General features: G+C 36.6%; 1 protein-coding gene across 4 annotated transcripts in view; it reads right to left on the bottom strand.

The window, feature by feature from the left end:
• UMAD1 (UBAP1-MVB12-associated (UMA) domain containing 1) overlaps positions 1-15609 on the bottom strand; it is a 78439-nt gene that overhangs the window by 14161 nt on the left and 48669 nt on the right. For all 4 annotated transcript variants that reach the window (XM_032703396.1, XM_032703403.1, XM_032703412.1 and 1 more), the window contains one exon: positions 4817-4902. In XM_032703396.1, the coding sequence (XP_032559287.1) occupies positions 4817-4902 (86 nt within the window). The remainder of the gene's footprint in view (positions 1-4816; positions 4903-15609) is intronic.

Consider the following 15609-nt stretch of genomic DNA (forward strand, 5'->3'; position numbering starts at 1 on the left):
AAGGAAGCTAAGAAAGATCATGTCCATTGCAGCTGCCTACACTAAACACAAGTCATCCTTCTTCAAAGTAATGTTAAAACTTCACTTCTTATAGCTTGTGATCATGCATGATAGTTGAGTAAAACACAAGATCTTTCTTCTGATGGTACCAGCATTCAGGGAAAAGTACATGCTTGATGACTTGCTGCAGACAGTCTTATTCCAGTCCCTTTTAAGAGTGCATTATTTCATTAAGTGATTACTGCTTTACATACGCAATTAAGAAGAGAGAAAATATGGACCAACATGCTTTAAGAACTTTATCTGTAAAAAAGAACGTCTTAGAGTTAATATGACATATGACAAGCAATTAATCTAACCAGGCCATGACTAGAATTCTACCTTATGAGACTGTTAAAAAAAAAAAAAAGCTGAACTAAGCAGCAACATTTTGACAAAACTGGATTTTGTCAAAAAAGAGCAAACTAATCACAAACGATGTGGTCACAATAATTTTGAAATACAAATACTTTCTCTAAGGTAAATGCAGGGAATTTAAACTGATGCAACAAATCTAGCCCAGAACACCCCTCTTCAGAGTTTAAATATGAGACTCCCTGAACCGCAACCTAAGAGTTGGGTGACTGAACAGAGACAGGATCAGTAATACCTCCTTTTCCAGTAACTTGTAAAAATAATCCAGACACCCAAGCTTTAGTTAAAACCAGGCAATAATAGCTCAGATAGAATCAACTAATTTTAATAATAATAATAATAAAAAATTAAAAACAAGATAACATTAATATATTCATGCTCTGAATTATACCATCTCGTCTGCTCTAAAAGATATCTTAAAAGTCTATCAAATTCAGCAACACTTGTTAATTTCACTAGAAAGGTAAAAAAAAATTAAATTATTTTTCCCCTATTCTGTACATTCACAACTCTCATTATCTCTTCCTTGGTATTTTATATCTCATAGTATTTCTGTCTTTTCAATTGACTCATATGTCTCCTGACCAGATGTCTAGGAAAATATTATTTACCTCCATTTAGAATCCTTACATAGCAGCTTTACAAAGGATGACTTTAATGAGGAGGATATCTGCCAATTCAGACATAAAAATATTTTTTCTAATTTATTTAGATTCTTGCCCAAAATGGTGCACACCATTATTGATATGCAGAAAACCATAGATAAATTTAAATTTCAATCAGGAAACACGGGCTTTCTATCTGCTATGTTCTCAGCTTTCAGTAGCAAATTATGAAAAGAAAGGGCACAAGAACCGTAACACAACTAATACAATTCATAAAGAAAACGAAGTCCTAAGATGATAAGTATCACAGCAAGGTATATAATTAAGAGTGGCTATAACAACAACATATAAATTAGATAATTATGGATTAAGCAATCCCTTGGGGGATTCTCTCTTGCCCTAGAAAACATATAACAAGCTCCTTAGATAGAAGGCAATGGCTTTTAAGTATCTGAGGGAGAATTAGGACCACAAAGAAAAACAAAAAAAGAACATACAGCAAGATAAAAATCTTAATTTACAATCTAAAGACGGCTCTTGTTTTTGGTAGTTTATTTTAATACATTTATTGGTACAATTTTCACCCATTAAATCTGCTGACATCTGTTGGCTAAAGAGCACATGTCAGATTATCAAGAAGTGCAATATCAAATGAACATGAGCTGCTTCTTAAGGTGACAGTAGGGAGATACAAAACACTGCAGTGATTACCAGAAATGTAATTTTTTTGTTGTTGTTGTGTCTTACATCAATGTAATAATCCCAGGTGTCCTGGACACCAGACATACAATAATCTTCATAAATCCTAATTCACAGCCATACCATCTGTCAAAAATATTTTTTATGTCTCCTAATAGATATGCTACATAATTGTACTCACAGTAGGGCAAAAATACATGGTCGCACTAATTTGCTTTACCAATAGAATAGCTCCTTCTCAAAAATGATTGGATAATCAAAAATGGAGTTTCTAGCACTCTTCATATATCAAAACTAACCCTTCCATTCTGTTATTTTCTATAACCTTTCCAGTGAAAGCAGATAAAGATTGAATTATCTGAAAATTGTATTAAAATAATGGAAAAATCACAAGCATAAAAAATAAAAACAGAGTATCTCTTTCCATTATGATGGTGTTGCAGTTAAAATTAGAAGCTTTGTATTTCGCAGTCACAAAGAGACTAATTTAAGTTCTTGGCCCTGCAGAGCACTAACCCTTTTGGACCCAATCCAGAAATGCACTTAAATGTGTGTATGACTTTTAGTTCATGAGCCTGAAGCAACTTCAGTGGGATCAGACATGCTTGATTAGGCCCAGAGCACTCATTATCCTGCTGGACAACATGTCCCTCTAGGACTGACTCGGCATTGGGAGATGACCCTCCCAAACCTCCGTCCCTACTCACGGAGATGGAGATGCCATGAGCTTCTGTTCCTACTGTCTGAAGCAGAAGATGAAATGTTCGGGCTAAAGTTGGCCTTTGAGAACACCCTTCTTCCAACAAGTTTCTAAATATCTGCAGTTCCTCTAACATGAATGCAATATTGAAACATCTAAAAATAACGCCGACTGCAGGTATGGCAATTGTTACAAGAGATTCTGTAACAAGTTCCTAGTTCCAGCAAGACGATTTTGGTGTGAATCTTTATTTGTACATTAGTTTAAATTATCTGTACAAGATTATACATAAATATGTACCTGAAAATTCAGTAATTGTACAGTGAACAAATACAATAGTACCTAAGTAAATGGGAAATTCCAAAGATGACAGGAGTTACCAAAAAATACTCCAGAAAATACTTTCTTCAAAAAATCAAACTCAACCTTCATTTCCCTTTTGAATAAGGAAGTGATCCATGAACAAAGTATTATTTCATTCTTCTTTAAATCACACTTCCAAAAGCACTTTCCATGTTCCATAAAGTTTATATTTAATAAGTTGTTAAATAGTTTATATTTAAAAATAAAAGCAAATTTCCAGCAATTGAAACATGCAGTTGATGAACTAAATATGCTATTGTTCAGTTCTGCACTACAAATATCTGATGCTACTTTGTAGTCTAATAAGTATCTTATAATATACTGTTCTACGTTTATCAAGTATTCGTGTTTTAATGCTAACAAAGTTATTATTTAAATTGATGTTCTGTGTCTCAATGATATATTGAATATGTAATACAATGTTTTTCCAGTTTCTCTAAATTGGTACAGTTCTCCCACAAATTTATAAAAATATACGTACCACTGAAAATGGGGATATTCCTTTCCTAAAGGCCAGAATTATCCATTTAATTGCTATGATCCTTAGTTACTCTACTTAATTTGAGAACTTGAGAATTCCTTTGAGTAAATGTGAAGTCCAAAAACTATCTAGACTGGAATGAATAGCCTAGATACTACCAAGTGCTGTATCTTAATTTAACTGATGCTGATGCAAGCCAGTTCATACAAGTAGTTTTGTGACATATAAGTCTTTTAATAGAAAGGTGAAAACAAATTTTTATTTTCACTGTAATATCTACTATTTTACTTTGAAAACTTTTCTTCTTCCCTCTAACCGATACAGCTCAGAATCTACACAAGTTCCTCTATTCCTAAAATTCTACAGAATTGAACAAACGACCAATGCTGCAATAACTGGCAGTTCACCATACCCAGCAAGAAAATCACATAGAAGGAAACTATGTCTGTACAGTAGGTAACTACAACACCTATCAATTATACTGCCCAAATTGACAGGACTTCAGCTGCAAAACACCCTGGCTCAGATGTGCATGGATCCAAAAGTCAGACCAAAAACTTTGTGATTAATTGGAACTTATTCATACTTCCACAAAGCCACTCATTACTTACAATGAATTAAAGATTTTGGTATAGAACACAGTTTTTAATTTTAAATTAAAAAAGAAGACTACAGATCTCACATACATATTGACCACTCTTGAAGGTGTAACATTGTCACACACACCTCTGATATACCAAGGGACTTAGCAATAATAGATATTGAATGGCACTGAGAAGAGACAGACTGACAAACACTGTTAGTTCAAAGGCTAGATATAGAAAAGACAGACAGCATAGGTTAAGCAAAAAAATGAACCACCACAAAAGCACAAAAACTCCAAGCCAAATGTCTCTCAGTTATCTTGAAAATATCTAAAACTATATGGCAATGGAAAACAGGCTCATATTTAGTGCAAAAATATTTTCGGAGGAGGAGGAGGAAAAAGTACGTGTACATCATATGCAGAAATATTCTGAAAAATATTTCTTCAGTAAACATGTATCAAATATTTAATAAATGAAAGAAAAAGAAGTCCAGATTTACAGCCACATATAGTGAAACAGAAAGGAAACACACAATAAGGACAGTCTAATTATACTCACACATTTACAGCACCTTACTTATAATGGTAGTTGTGGAAATAAATGACTTACGTAAATGTGTGCCATTTTCCATCACTACTCACCACACTAATGCTTCTATGCAATTCATTAACATTCTAGATACAGTTTCATGCTTGCACAACCCAAGTATAAAAATAAGATACTCAGCAAAACCATACAGCCCAGCCTTCTACTATTTCTTTTTCAAATCGATAGTGGTGGGCTTGATATTTATTGCCATCTAATCAATACAGTGCTGCTTTTAGGACAGATGACAAGGAAGGCTGAGTAGTCAGCCTATGATGGAAGATGAGAATATGGTGACACCATCTCCTGCAGGACATTCACGCTTCTTAAATGAGCTGCTACGGAAATTTTATCATGTATACGAAAGGAAATAGTCCCCTACCTGTGGAGGTTGGTTATATGTTGGTCTGGTCTCCGGAAATGAAGTTTTATCCTTTGACTCTCTACTTTGATCATCAACTGTGTCACCTAGAGAAGTAAAAAAAACACCTATTAAATCACTGAAATCATTCATCTTTTATACAGAATAAGAAAAAATCTTCAGTCTTCCTAAAATCAAATTATATGATTCCCTGAGAAAGGGAGAACTCTGTTACCATGTCTGTATTTTACAAATTTGAACGCAAGTAAAGAGAAAAAAATTGAGAAGTGGTCTGCAAAACCTGGAAACAATTATTTAAATTACTTAACTCCTTAAACAGTCTGGCAACAACAATTCTAAATGAAAGGGTTCAAGTTACTGTAGTTCAACTTCTTTGCTGGTTTTGGCTGTCCTGTTCCATTTTGTCCAGAGGTTTAGTCAGAGCCAATGCACCTGGCAGAAGCCTTTGGCAAAAGCAGCCAGCTTCTGCCCATGCCCAGTTAGCCTGGAAAGCCAATGACACCCAGGTCCATGTATGTTTGCTCCAGACTGTCATCAGTCCCCCAGGTCTGACTGGTCACATCCCCCAAGTACAATGCAATATTTGGTAAAGCTTTTTATGAAAACAAGCCATAATCTCTGGTCATCGTGCCTGCTTTTTAATACCCCAGTATTATTCCTAAAGCACGCAGGATCACCCTTGAGGAGAAAAGGCAACGCAGAAAGAATTGTGCCTTGCAGAATTTACCACCTAAGGAGTCTTTCTGCTGTGCCTTTTGCAATCAGACATGCCTGTCTCGTATTGGCCTTTTTAGCCACCAGCGCACTTGTGACAAACGTGGGTAGAGACCTTTCCCAAATCTTCGTTTGCGAAGCCCAGCCATGATTATTCCTAACAGTGTATGCTGAGAAGCATCATCATCTTTGTCACAGGTCTTTAATGCCTATTAATTCCATTAATGTCTACACTTTCCAAGACCTTTTCTGGAGTTGAAAAATGCTTCTCAGGAAACTAGTAATTCTCTGCATAATAATCCAAAGCACTTGAACTCACAACAGCTCTTAAAAAAGGAAAGGGGGAGGAGAGGAACCAAAGGAGGTGGGGCATCAGTCATTCTTCAATTCCACACCCACTATTCGAAAAAACCACAATTTTTAAGCACCTGTAGACAATAAGATAAATAACAACCATGAAAAGAAATAACGTTAAACCATTAGTTTATGTTTGCAATGAAGTAGAGTCCTACAAATAAAAATTATTATGGGCCTTGTAAACACATCCACCTCGGGCAGGTGTAGAAATGGTTAACAGATGATATGAAGAGGACAGTAAGCCATATTTTTGATACATTTGCCGTGGATGAGAGTGCAAACAAGTTTAAATTGTACCAGATTTAGGCTAGACCAGTTTCTCCAGGAGTAAGGCTACTTAAGAACTTTGAACAACCTAAGGAAGTGGTTTCTCTAAACAGTGGTCCATCTCCAAAGGATTTCAGAGGTAGGCTGAAGAAATATCTGTCATGAATGGTTTCAATCCTGGCAAGACAAAAAAGATGAATGACCTTTTTGTGTTCTGTTACAGTCCTACATTCCATGAACGATGCAGGAGGAAAGACTCCACAGGAGACCCTTCCCTGAAATCAAGATTTATCACGGGAACTTATGCTGGCTGCCTGGAGACTTGTGAGGATGTAAGTAGACTGCAGTGAGTTGGACAACAACCCCCCAAGTGTGCAGGGGCAGAGTTGCGTAGCCAGTCAGTAGCAAAGGGACATATTGGGTAAAGTTGGGTGTATGTATAAACATACTAAAATAGTTACACCAGAGATTTAAGAAACAAAGGAACCAATACCATTCCTGAGAAAGCACTCAAAAGTTTTTATATGAAAAAAACAGTAACAAAAAAATGTCATGTGTGTTAATGCTAACTTTTCCCTGTGACTAGTTTTCCTAAAGATGAAAAGACATCTTGGTTTGAAATCAGGACCAAAGGTCAAAAATGTTCACAGGAAAGGAAGAATAGGAACAGCTCATTCGGAGAGAAATGACTTTTTTTTACTTAGAACTTCGACATCCAATTCCCAGAGTTCGTAAGCTCTTAAGAAGGCTAAAATGTAGCGATACCTACAGTGTTTCACAATTCAAATTGCCTTTAAACACACTGAGAAAAAAACCCACAAACAAACACAAACAATTCCTCTTACACAATCTTGATGTAAATAGGTATATAATTACAGTTTTGCCAAACTAAGCAACTGAAACCTTGCTCTGGAAAAAGATCACAAATACATGACCTTAGTAAGAAGTGCTACCAGATATCTGCCAACGCTCCCCCAAAATGTCTTTCATCAGAGCTGAACTGCAAATATATTCATAGATAAGGCCAGAGGGACCACCCTAATCATCTAGCCTAACCTCCTGTAAAAATATAGGCCATAAGATTTCTTGAATTAATTTGTTTGAACTAGAGCAAGTCTAAAGCTGTATTTTAATCAAGAGATAAAACACAAAATTATTCATTTTACAAAACAATTAGATTCTGGCTCACATATCCTTTAGTTTAAGCATTATGCAAAGGTTTAGTCATAAAACTCCTACAGAAAATAAATCTATGTCATATATCAAAAAATCTCATATACTGTTTAAAGTCTGTAAGAATTAGAAATGAAGGGCACTTCATTCAGTGTAATTAGGTTTAAACATCAGAAGCATAATCTATAACATGCAGATCACTGGGAAAATTTATCAGGAAGAAAATAATCATGTTTATTACTGTAAAATATTCCCTTACTTACCAGTGGAAAAATATTTTAAGTTTGAAAGGAAAGCAGTAGGTATATTTATCCTACTGTCCAGATAAGCTCGTATTTCAAATCCTTAGTCTTGGGAGGCTGTTTTTAAGTTATTTTATGCCTTTTCCAGGCCCAAATAATCAGTGTTGCACTGAAAGGTCAGACATGCGTTTCTCCTTTCACTGAGCTGGTGCTGGATTTATACCAACATTCTCCAAGTTCCATTGGTATCTTCTTTTTCCAAGAACCGCAGCCAGGTGTTCCACAGGAAAGAAATGCCCAGCCCAGTCTTTAGTATGTACTATGTACATCCTCCTTGAGAACGCAGAATTGTTGGTGTCTTCAGAAATCTGCATTCAGCTGCCTATCCGGACCTCAGCAAACTCTCATATAGAAAGGTTCAACCACAAGTTTGGCTTCTACTCAACAAGGAAGTGGTGCTTCTATTTATACTCTTTCCTCTTCCAGCATTTTGTAAACCTCAAGCTGTGTAGTCTCTTGATCAACAGACAGCATTTAAAAGTCTAGCCCACCCTCAGTTTAATAAATTAAAACCAATTGTAAATATATTTTAGAGTCTTCTATAATGTAGATTGCCATGATTTATCCTGGTCTATGCAAGAATCCTGTGAGACAGTGAAGCACGTACAACACAGCAAGCAGTAACTAGCTACCAAACACATGGATTTTCAAATGTCACCTTCAGCTTCAAAAGGAAGACAGCTATTTTCCATTATACTTCAGTTAGTTGCTTAACTCTTTGTTGCCTGTTATTATCCTGCATAGACATGGCAAGAATAAAGAGTATTCTGGCTTCTACTTGGCAGCAAAAAGACAAAAAGTTCTAAGAGAGGATTAGTAGGATCTGAAAATAGGAGAGAATGACTCTGTGGAAGCATCAAGGTTTTACTGCAGTTTCTTCCCTCTTTCTTACTCATAAATCTTCCCCTCTCTGAGATAAGGAAGAAAGGCTAGGCACACCAATTTTAAGTCACCCTGCTCCAGGATAAACTAATAGAACTTCAGGCTTTAGTCCATCAATAGTGGCAGCGCTTTCAATCTAGGGAGGTGTTTCACAAGTGCTGTAATTCACTCTGCCCTATGAACATCTGAGTCTCAGGAGTCCCTGTGATTGCCCTTCCATGTAAAGGGGTTTGATGGTACCACTTTTCTGAGTCCTGCCCTTCTCTCAGCCTCATTTAAGTAGCCTCCAGCTCCTTCAGCCGGGATGAAATACATTTCTGCTCAGCCTCTTCCAGCCCTTCTTAGTTCTCCAGCACACACTGCCAGGGTCTCACAGCTTCCATTTACCAGCCAATTCCCACCCAATGAGTGAGCTGGAGACTGCAGTAGGGTGATACCAGGAAGCCTTGACAGAAGTACCCAGAACACAGAATTGTGATGGTTTTATGTGATCAAGACAATAGAAGACAGGACAGAGGGAAGACCTTTAGAAATTTTTGCTAATAAGCATAGAATCACAAAATTATTTGGGCTGGAAAAGAACTTTAAAGATCATCTATTCCACCTGCCCTGAATAGATTGTACACAATAAACTGTAAGGAATTTAACCGTTTCCATTGGTGATCAACAGACCACTCAATGATCCATCTGAATCAAATAAGGCACTGGCCAGTTGCTGTCCTTTTCAATGGGCCAGATGGGACACTGATGAATAGTTAGTTCTTCTATTTTCTTAAAAGTGGGACTATCATTCTGTCTAGTATTAGTGCTATAAAACCTACCATATTAATCCTCATTAACTTCCATATGCACATGGCCAAGACATAATAGCCTTATAAGAATATATATAGTTGGCAAAACAATGAAGTCATCCTAGTTCCAGGTCACCTCATCCTGGTTTCATATTAAAGCTTTTCATATCAACAGCAGTTTCATTTCAACAAGCTAATAATATCCCCTAAAAAAACCCAGTATATCAGCAAAAAGATGCTCCACAGCTGCAGCTTCCAGCAAAACAAAAGTTTAAGAGCTTATGCAGCAAAAGGATGAATGAGAAGGAAGTCTGTGTAAGTCCATGCTAAGGCAGAGGTCTGGTAAGTATTTGGTAGCCTTATATTGAGTTTCAACAGTGTATTAAGGGGTCCTACAAATAGATCTTTGATTGGAAGTAGAACTTAACCTGTATCTTCTCTAATTCTCCTGACTTACCATGAGAAAAATCTATATAAACCCTGCAGTGAAAATCCTAAAACACTGATTTCTTCAAACTTGTAAAAGGCAGGAGGGAAACGCTTAACAAGGTAAACATTATCATGAATGTTTCTACATTTACAGACATGAAGCAACAAGGTTCAGTCCTTTCCCAATTAAGAGGAATAGCAAATCCAACTACAACACATGCCATTGAAGATTATGGGAGTGGCACTCCAAATTGCCACCCAGTCTGATTTTGGTATCCCATCCTTCTGCAGGCAATCTTAATGTAGAGTCTTGATTTTCCCAAATAATTCTGTCAGGGTCTTCTCAACCCGCATCCCACTATCAAGATCACAGTGAAACCAAAAACTCCCCTACAGAAATTTTTTTTCCCCAAACAAAACCTTTTAGGAAGATAGCAATAGAAAAACAATATGAGATGGTTAGAGGCTCCTGTACAGTTTCCATATCCCAGATCTACATATTTTTCAGTTTGCAAAAAGTGTTTTATTTCTGTGCTTTTCTGTATTTCCAATTTATTAAAAGTTTGACTACTTTCAAAGCTTTACTGAATCCCAAAACAAAGACCCTTAGAGTTTAAATCCATTTCCAACCACGTCACTGAGGCTAAATCGTTCCAACTCCTCCACCCCCATATTTATATGTCTCTCTTTTAAGAGGTGCCCAACTCTTTCAGAAAGCTGATGAATCCAAAGCCAAAGCTTCATAGCAAAATTTTGGTTGGAAGGAATCCTGGAGATCACACTAGTTCAACCTCCAGTTCAGTGCAGGTATAACTTCGAAAGAAACTATGTTCCCTGGGTTGTCCAGCTGAATTTTGAAGCTCCAAAGATGGAGATTCCACAGCATCTCTCAGTTATATCTATCCCACTACTATTTGTTAGTTCCATGTCCACAGTCACATTCAAAGCAAGCTGTAGAATTAATTCATCCATGAGCCAGGATCCCCCATGATAAAATGTTATTTTACTTTGGTTTTAACTTGTGAGAATTTCGTGTCAAACATAAAGAAATGCCTAGAATTAATCTCATTCTGATTTACTGGTGTGATGCATCCATGTAAGTTCTGTCTCCTCCATTATACGTGCATGCCAGTCTTTCTCAGTAGTCCACAAAAACACTGAGCCCACTCACCACAGCATATCTTTCCACAGATCTCACTTTTCCATCTTGCTATTTGGAAATCCCATTCTGGAGTTCATTACTGTAGATGCTGCCACACCTTTCTTATCTAGTTGTGCTATCAGAATGAGCATGTGATGTGATTTACCAGCTACTCAATATATCCTTAGGACTGAAGCAATCAACAGTATAGATCCAAGTAAGAGCTTATAACACGTTCAATCATTTTATAAGGGAAAAAAAAAGCTACACACGAGAAATGTATGTCCTCTAATTCTTCTGACCAAACAATTGTGCTTATCTGGGCATGTGTGCCAGTGCCTCAGGGAAAAACCTCAAAACGATTCACTGCTGTTCCCATGTTCACCTGATACTGTTCTGCAGATAAATCCTCACCATATCTATAGCATGTTCGCATTTATCACGAACGTTGGCCCTAAAAACAAAAAAAAAAAGCAAAACTGCCTAGAAGGCATAGATTAGATGCCATAGGCCAGCCTCTACATGCACTAAATCACAATTCTTGACATTCCTAGAGAACCTTTAAATCTTCCTCATTCACTTCATCTGTCAGTTAAGCCACTCCTCTTCACAGCAAAACAAATCCAAGCTCAAGTGAATCACACTTTTCTGGGGAAACAAACCAATTAATCTACTTTTTTGAAAGGAGAAGTTTTAGAAGCTGATTAGCTCTCTCTTTTTTTTTTTTAGACATAATCACTGAGTGATAGATGATTGTTGTGGTCATCTAGACCAGCTCGTTATCTCACAGAATAAATACATTGTTTAAAGGTTAAAAATAAAGCATAAAGTCTCTTAAATTTTTAGACTTAAGAGCAGTTTAATGTTAATTTATTAGATTTTTTTCTACTTCACTCTCAAATCTGCTTCCTGCGTAGTGGAAGATGTCTACACTTCACATAATCCAAGTTCATTGTATGGACAGGCTGGCATGCAACAAGTGCAAAAGAAGCATCAGTTTGCAAGCTGGATTTTCTTCTATGATTACAGTCTCCCACTAGATCCTTTTTGCTTTTCCAAGGGAGGGGGATAAAGACAACTCATTTGCCTTTATTTGTTCTGTTTCTCTTGCCTAACTTTCTCTTCTTTACCTTTGATGAGAATATGACCCTCATGATCTTCACAATATGACCTAAGTTTTCTTATTTTGCTTGTATGGATGATAAAAACTTTACTCTTAAAACAATAAAATTCTTTACATCTTCAGTTCCTGATGAACGGTAAAAGGTCTTTGGAAAATGTCAGTAATAACAACAAACTCAGACAAACGCAAAATACAGCTCACACAGAGTAGTGCTGGCAAGCAACATCCCCTTTAAAACATTTTAGCAATATCATTTTCTTGTCACTAGTTATCCAAACTATAAAACCTGACTCAGATTACAGGCTCAGTTGTGGTTCAAAAGGTAGATATTTATTGTAACATTCAACTTTTCACTATGAAATTAAGATTATTTCACTATCCTTACTTAACTATGACATTAGGACTCCCTTCCTCCTGTTTTATTTGTGAAGTGGTTCTAAAGGTAATCCTCTCCAGAAAACAAACAGCACACTGAAGCCCGTAGATGAGGACAAGGATTTTTCCTAGCACTTAAAAACTTGATGTGTGGTTTTCCTGTTCAGTCTTTTGGTTACACTGTGTAACTTGCATGTCAGTAGGTCCAGCATGCATTAAAATTATTTGCCAGTCAAAATCCGAGGTGCTGATAGCCTGATATTTGCATGTGAAGCTTGCTACGTAAATGTAAATTATGTCAGGAAACAAACAATGCAAATTTAAGCTGGTTTCCTAAGGAATTAGATTTCCATGGCCAATCATCTTTCCTTGATAATGCAGGAAAACATTGTCCAATGTGATTGAAACTGGCACAGAGGTAGAAGACTTGGAGATATTTACAGAATATAACCATCTGCAGCTGGGTAGTAAAAAGAGACCAAAGTAAGGCCCCAGCAGAAGGAAAAACTCATTGCTCTGTTATTCCTGGCTTGCTTGGTCAACTGGCAAATACTGCTGTGGTTGGTCACTAGCAATGAAGGCAAGGGAGGCCACTGCAATAATGCAGGGAAACTTCCAGGGCCATTCTAGTAGGGTAGAAGGACTAGGAGATCCTCAAGATGATCGTTGAGAAAATGTTCCAGGGAACACTGTGTGTTTTACTCCCTCTTGATAGCATTTCAGCTATGTTGAAACAAGAAATATTTCTTTTATAATGAAGAAGAGGGGAAAATCCCACTGCAAAATTTGTAAATCAGTCACTCAGTCTACCCATATTAGGGTCACTTGCATCTTTGTCCCACTATCTGCTGTGGGAATGCACTGTGATAAGCAGATGATCACATACAATCTCATCTCAATAACTAGACTGTAAGTCAGCAGCTGCCTACAACATTCATATTAGTTACTACAAACTCATTTATTGTCATATCTTCTAGAAACTCTGAAAGTATCAGAAAGCTGAGCTAATACTTTGTGGGAGAAGAATTAATGCATAGGACAGAAGACTCATTTAAGATAACTTTTATGCAGCACAGTTATGAGAAATCTCCAAATACTCATTTCATACTTAGGAGTACTATGATGCTCTCAGAGGCATGGAAACCCTCACTAATTCTGAAACAAAGTTAAGGATAATTCATTTAAAACATAAAGACCATGCACACTGATACACACGTTTGCGAGACATACAGGCACAATACACCTGATGCAGAAAGTTAAATCACAATAATCACAATATTTAAGATTCCATCAGAAGGCTTACAAATACTGTGGTTTAAATAAGATTCCCTCTCCGCTTTTTTTTTGGAAGTTATCTTCTAGACAGCAGCCTGGCAATATTGTGTCACTGTGACTGTGTCATGCCAATTCTGAGCAGAAAACCTTATCCACTGCTGCTTTTGCATTTCTGACACATGCATGCAGAGTATTTCTGGACACAACATGCTTTGCTTTCCTATAAAAAGAAGTATAAACTCTCCAGATTTTTGTAGTAACAAGCATGAGTTTATAAACATACCTAAAAATTGGTACCCAGAGGTTATGAATATTTTAAACCAGGAAAACCTACATCCAAAAGCAATCTCAACAAAGTATTCAATAAAACAAAGAAGTATCTCTGCTTTCATAACTCCTTGAAAAACTATTTTTGATTTACACAATATAATTCCATTATATTAGTACCATCTTCTGATCTCAGATTTACAAAAGGTATCTAAAACCAAGTTAAGAAGTAGGTAGTTCCCTCAAAACTAAAACATAAATCCATTTAACCTGTACCAGAAATGGCAAAAACCAGCACAGTAGCTGATCTTTGGATCAAAGCTCTCTCATGAATAACTAGCTCCACACAGATGGTTTAAGGACTACATAATTTTATTATTTATTTATTTATTTATTTATTTATTTATTTATTATTTATAGCACATAGGTCAATAATGTGGATTAACTAGGATTAAAGTGTTATTTTTCCGATTACTTTTGTGCTTTAAGCTGGTTTAGTATGTCTAGGAACTTTAAAGTCAGCTTTGTAAAAGAAACTACACTATGGAACTTGTGGTTTACTTTTGACTTGTGTGTAAGCAACATGAAAGTGTTCATTTCAACATATTATGCCTAGATTCCTTAATTTTAAAGGCAATGACATAAGTAGTATTAAATATTCACAGATTTTTAATATTTATGGCTTCAGTACTTTAAAACCTTGCTATCCATTTAATTGCATTTTCATGTTACACAAACATAGTAGTGGATATCTGTCAGGAAAAAAAAGTATCAGCACAAAAAAGCACTAGAATAACTCTTTAAAAGTATTCAAAAAGTAGGGCAGAACTTATTTTGGAGGGGGAAAAGGAGATGAATAAAAATTTCTGAACAGAGGAATTTGGTTTAAAAAGTCTAAAAAAGCCCCACCACGTCAAAATATCCATTTACAAAGGCACGAGAGCAACAGATGTAAAAGCCCAGCTGACATGTTTTTGGCTGTATCTTTCAATGAAATGCCCAAGTGTTTGCACGTACACCAAAAAGTGACATTAACGCTGCCCACAAAGCAAAGGGACAAACCACAGCAATTTAATACTTGAGTAATTTGTTTAAAATTTGTTTTAGAAAAATCTGCCAGGACTTTGTACCATATTCTTATCAGACATGGACAAAATGAAGAAAGGTCAGAGCAGCTGTAAATTTTATCATCAGCTGTTCCTGATGTGAAACCATCTGAGGGCTGTGAACGCTTATGTTAAGTTATACCTACACTTTACATCAGTCCCTTCCCTAAACTCTGCACAGAAATAGCATTTCTCAACTGAAAATAAAGCATTTCAGTTTGTTAAAACAACAACAAAACACCCACGTAGGATCATGCCAGCTTGAAGAGCACAAAGGCAGATGGGCAGTTTTTGAAAAAGAGTATTTCCTGTCTCCTGAGATGGCAACTACCCACTTCCACACAGGCCCTGGGAAGCCACCACGGTGGATTTCAAACTCTGCAGCTAAGTTTTCAAGGGGACTCCAGGCTTATGGGTACATCACATGGTGATGTGTAAGGTGCATTAACAGGGGCTACCAGATCTCCCAATCAAAACTCCTAATGTTTAAAGACGAAGGACCATGCTTTGGCTCAGGTTTTCAAGTCTGCAACATTCAGCAGACTTGAAGTACAAAGGTTTCTGAGTTTCCCCAAATTCAACAGGCGAGTC

The sequence above is a fragment of the Chiroxiphia lanceolata genome, chromosome 1, assembly GCF_009829145.1.
Source record: "Chiroxiphia lanceolata isolate bChiLan1 chromosome 1, bChiLan1.pri, whole genome shotgun sequence".
NCBI lineage: Eukaryota > Metazoa > Chordata > Aves > Passeriformes > Pipridae > Chiroxiphia > Chiroxiphia lanceolata.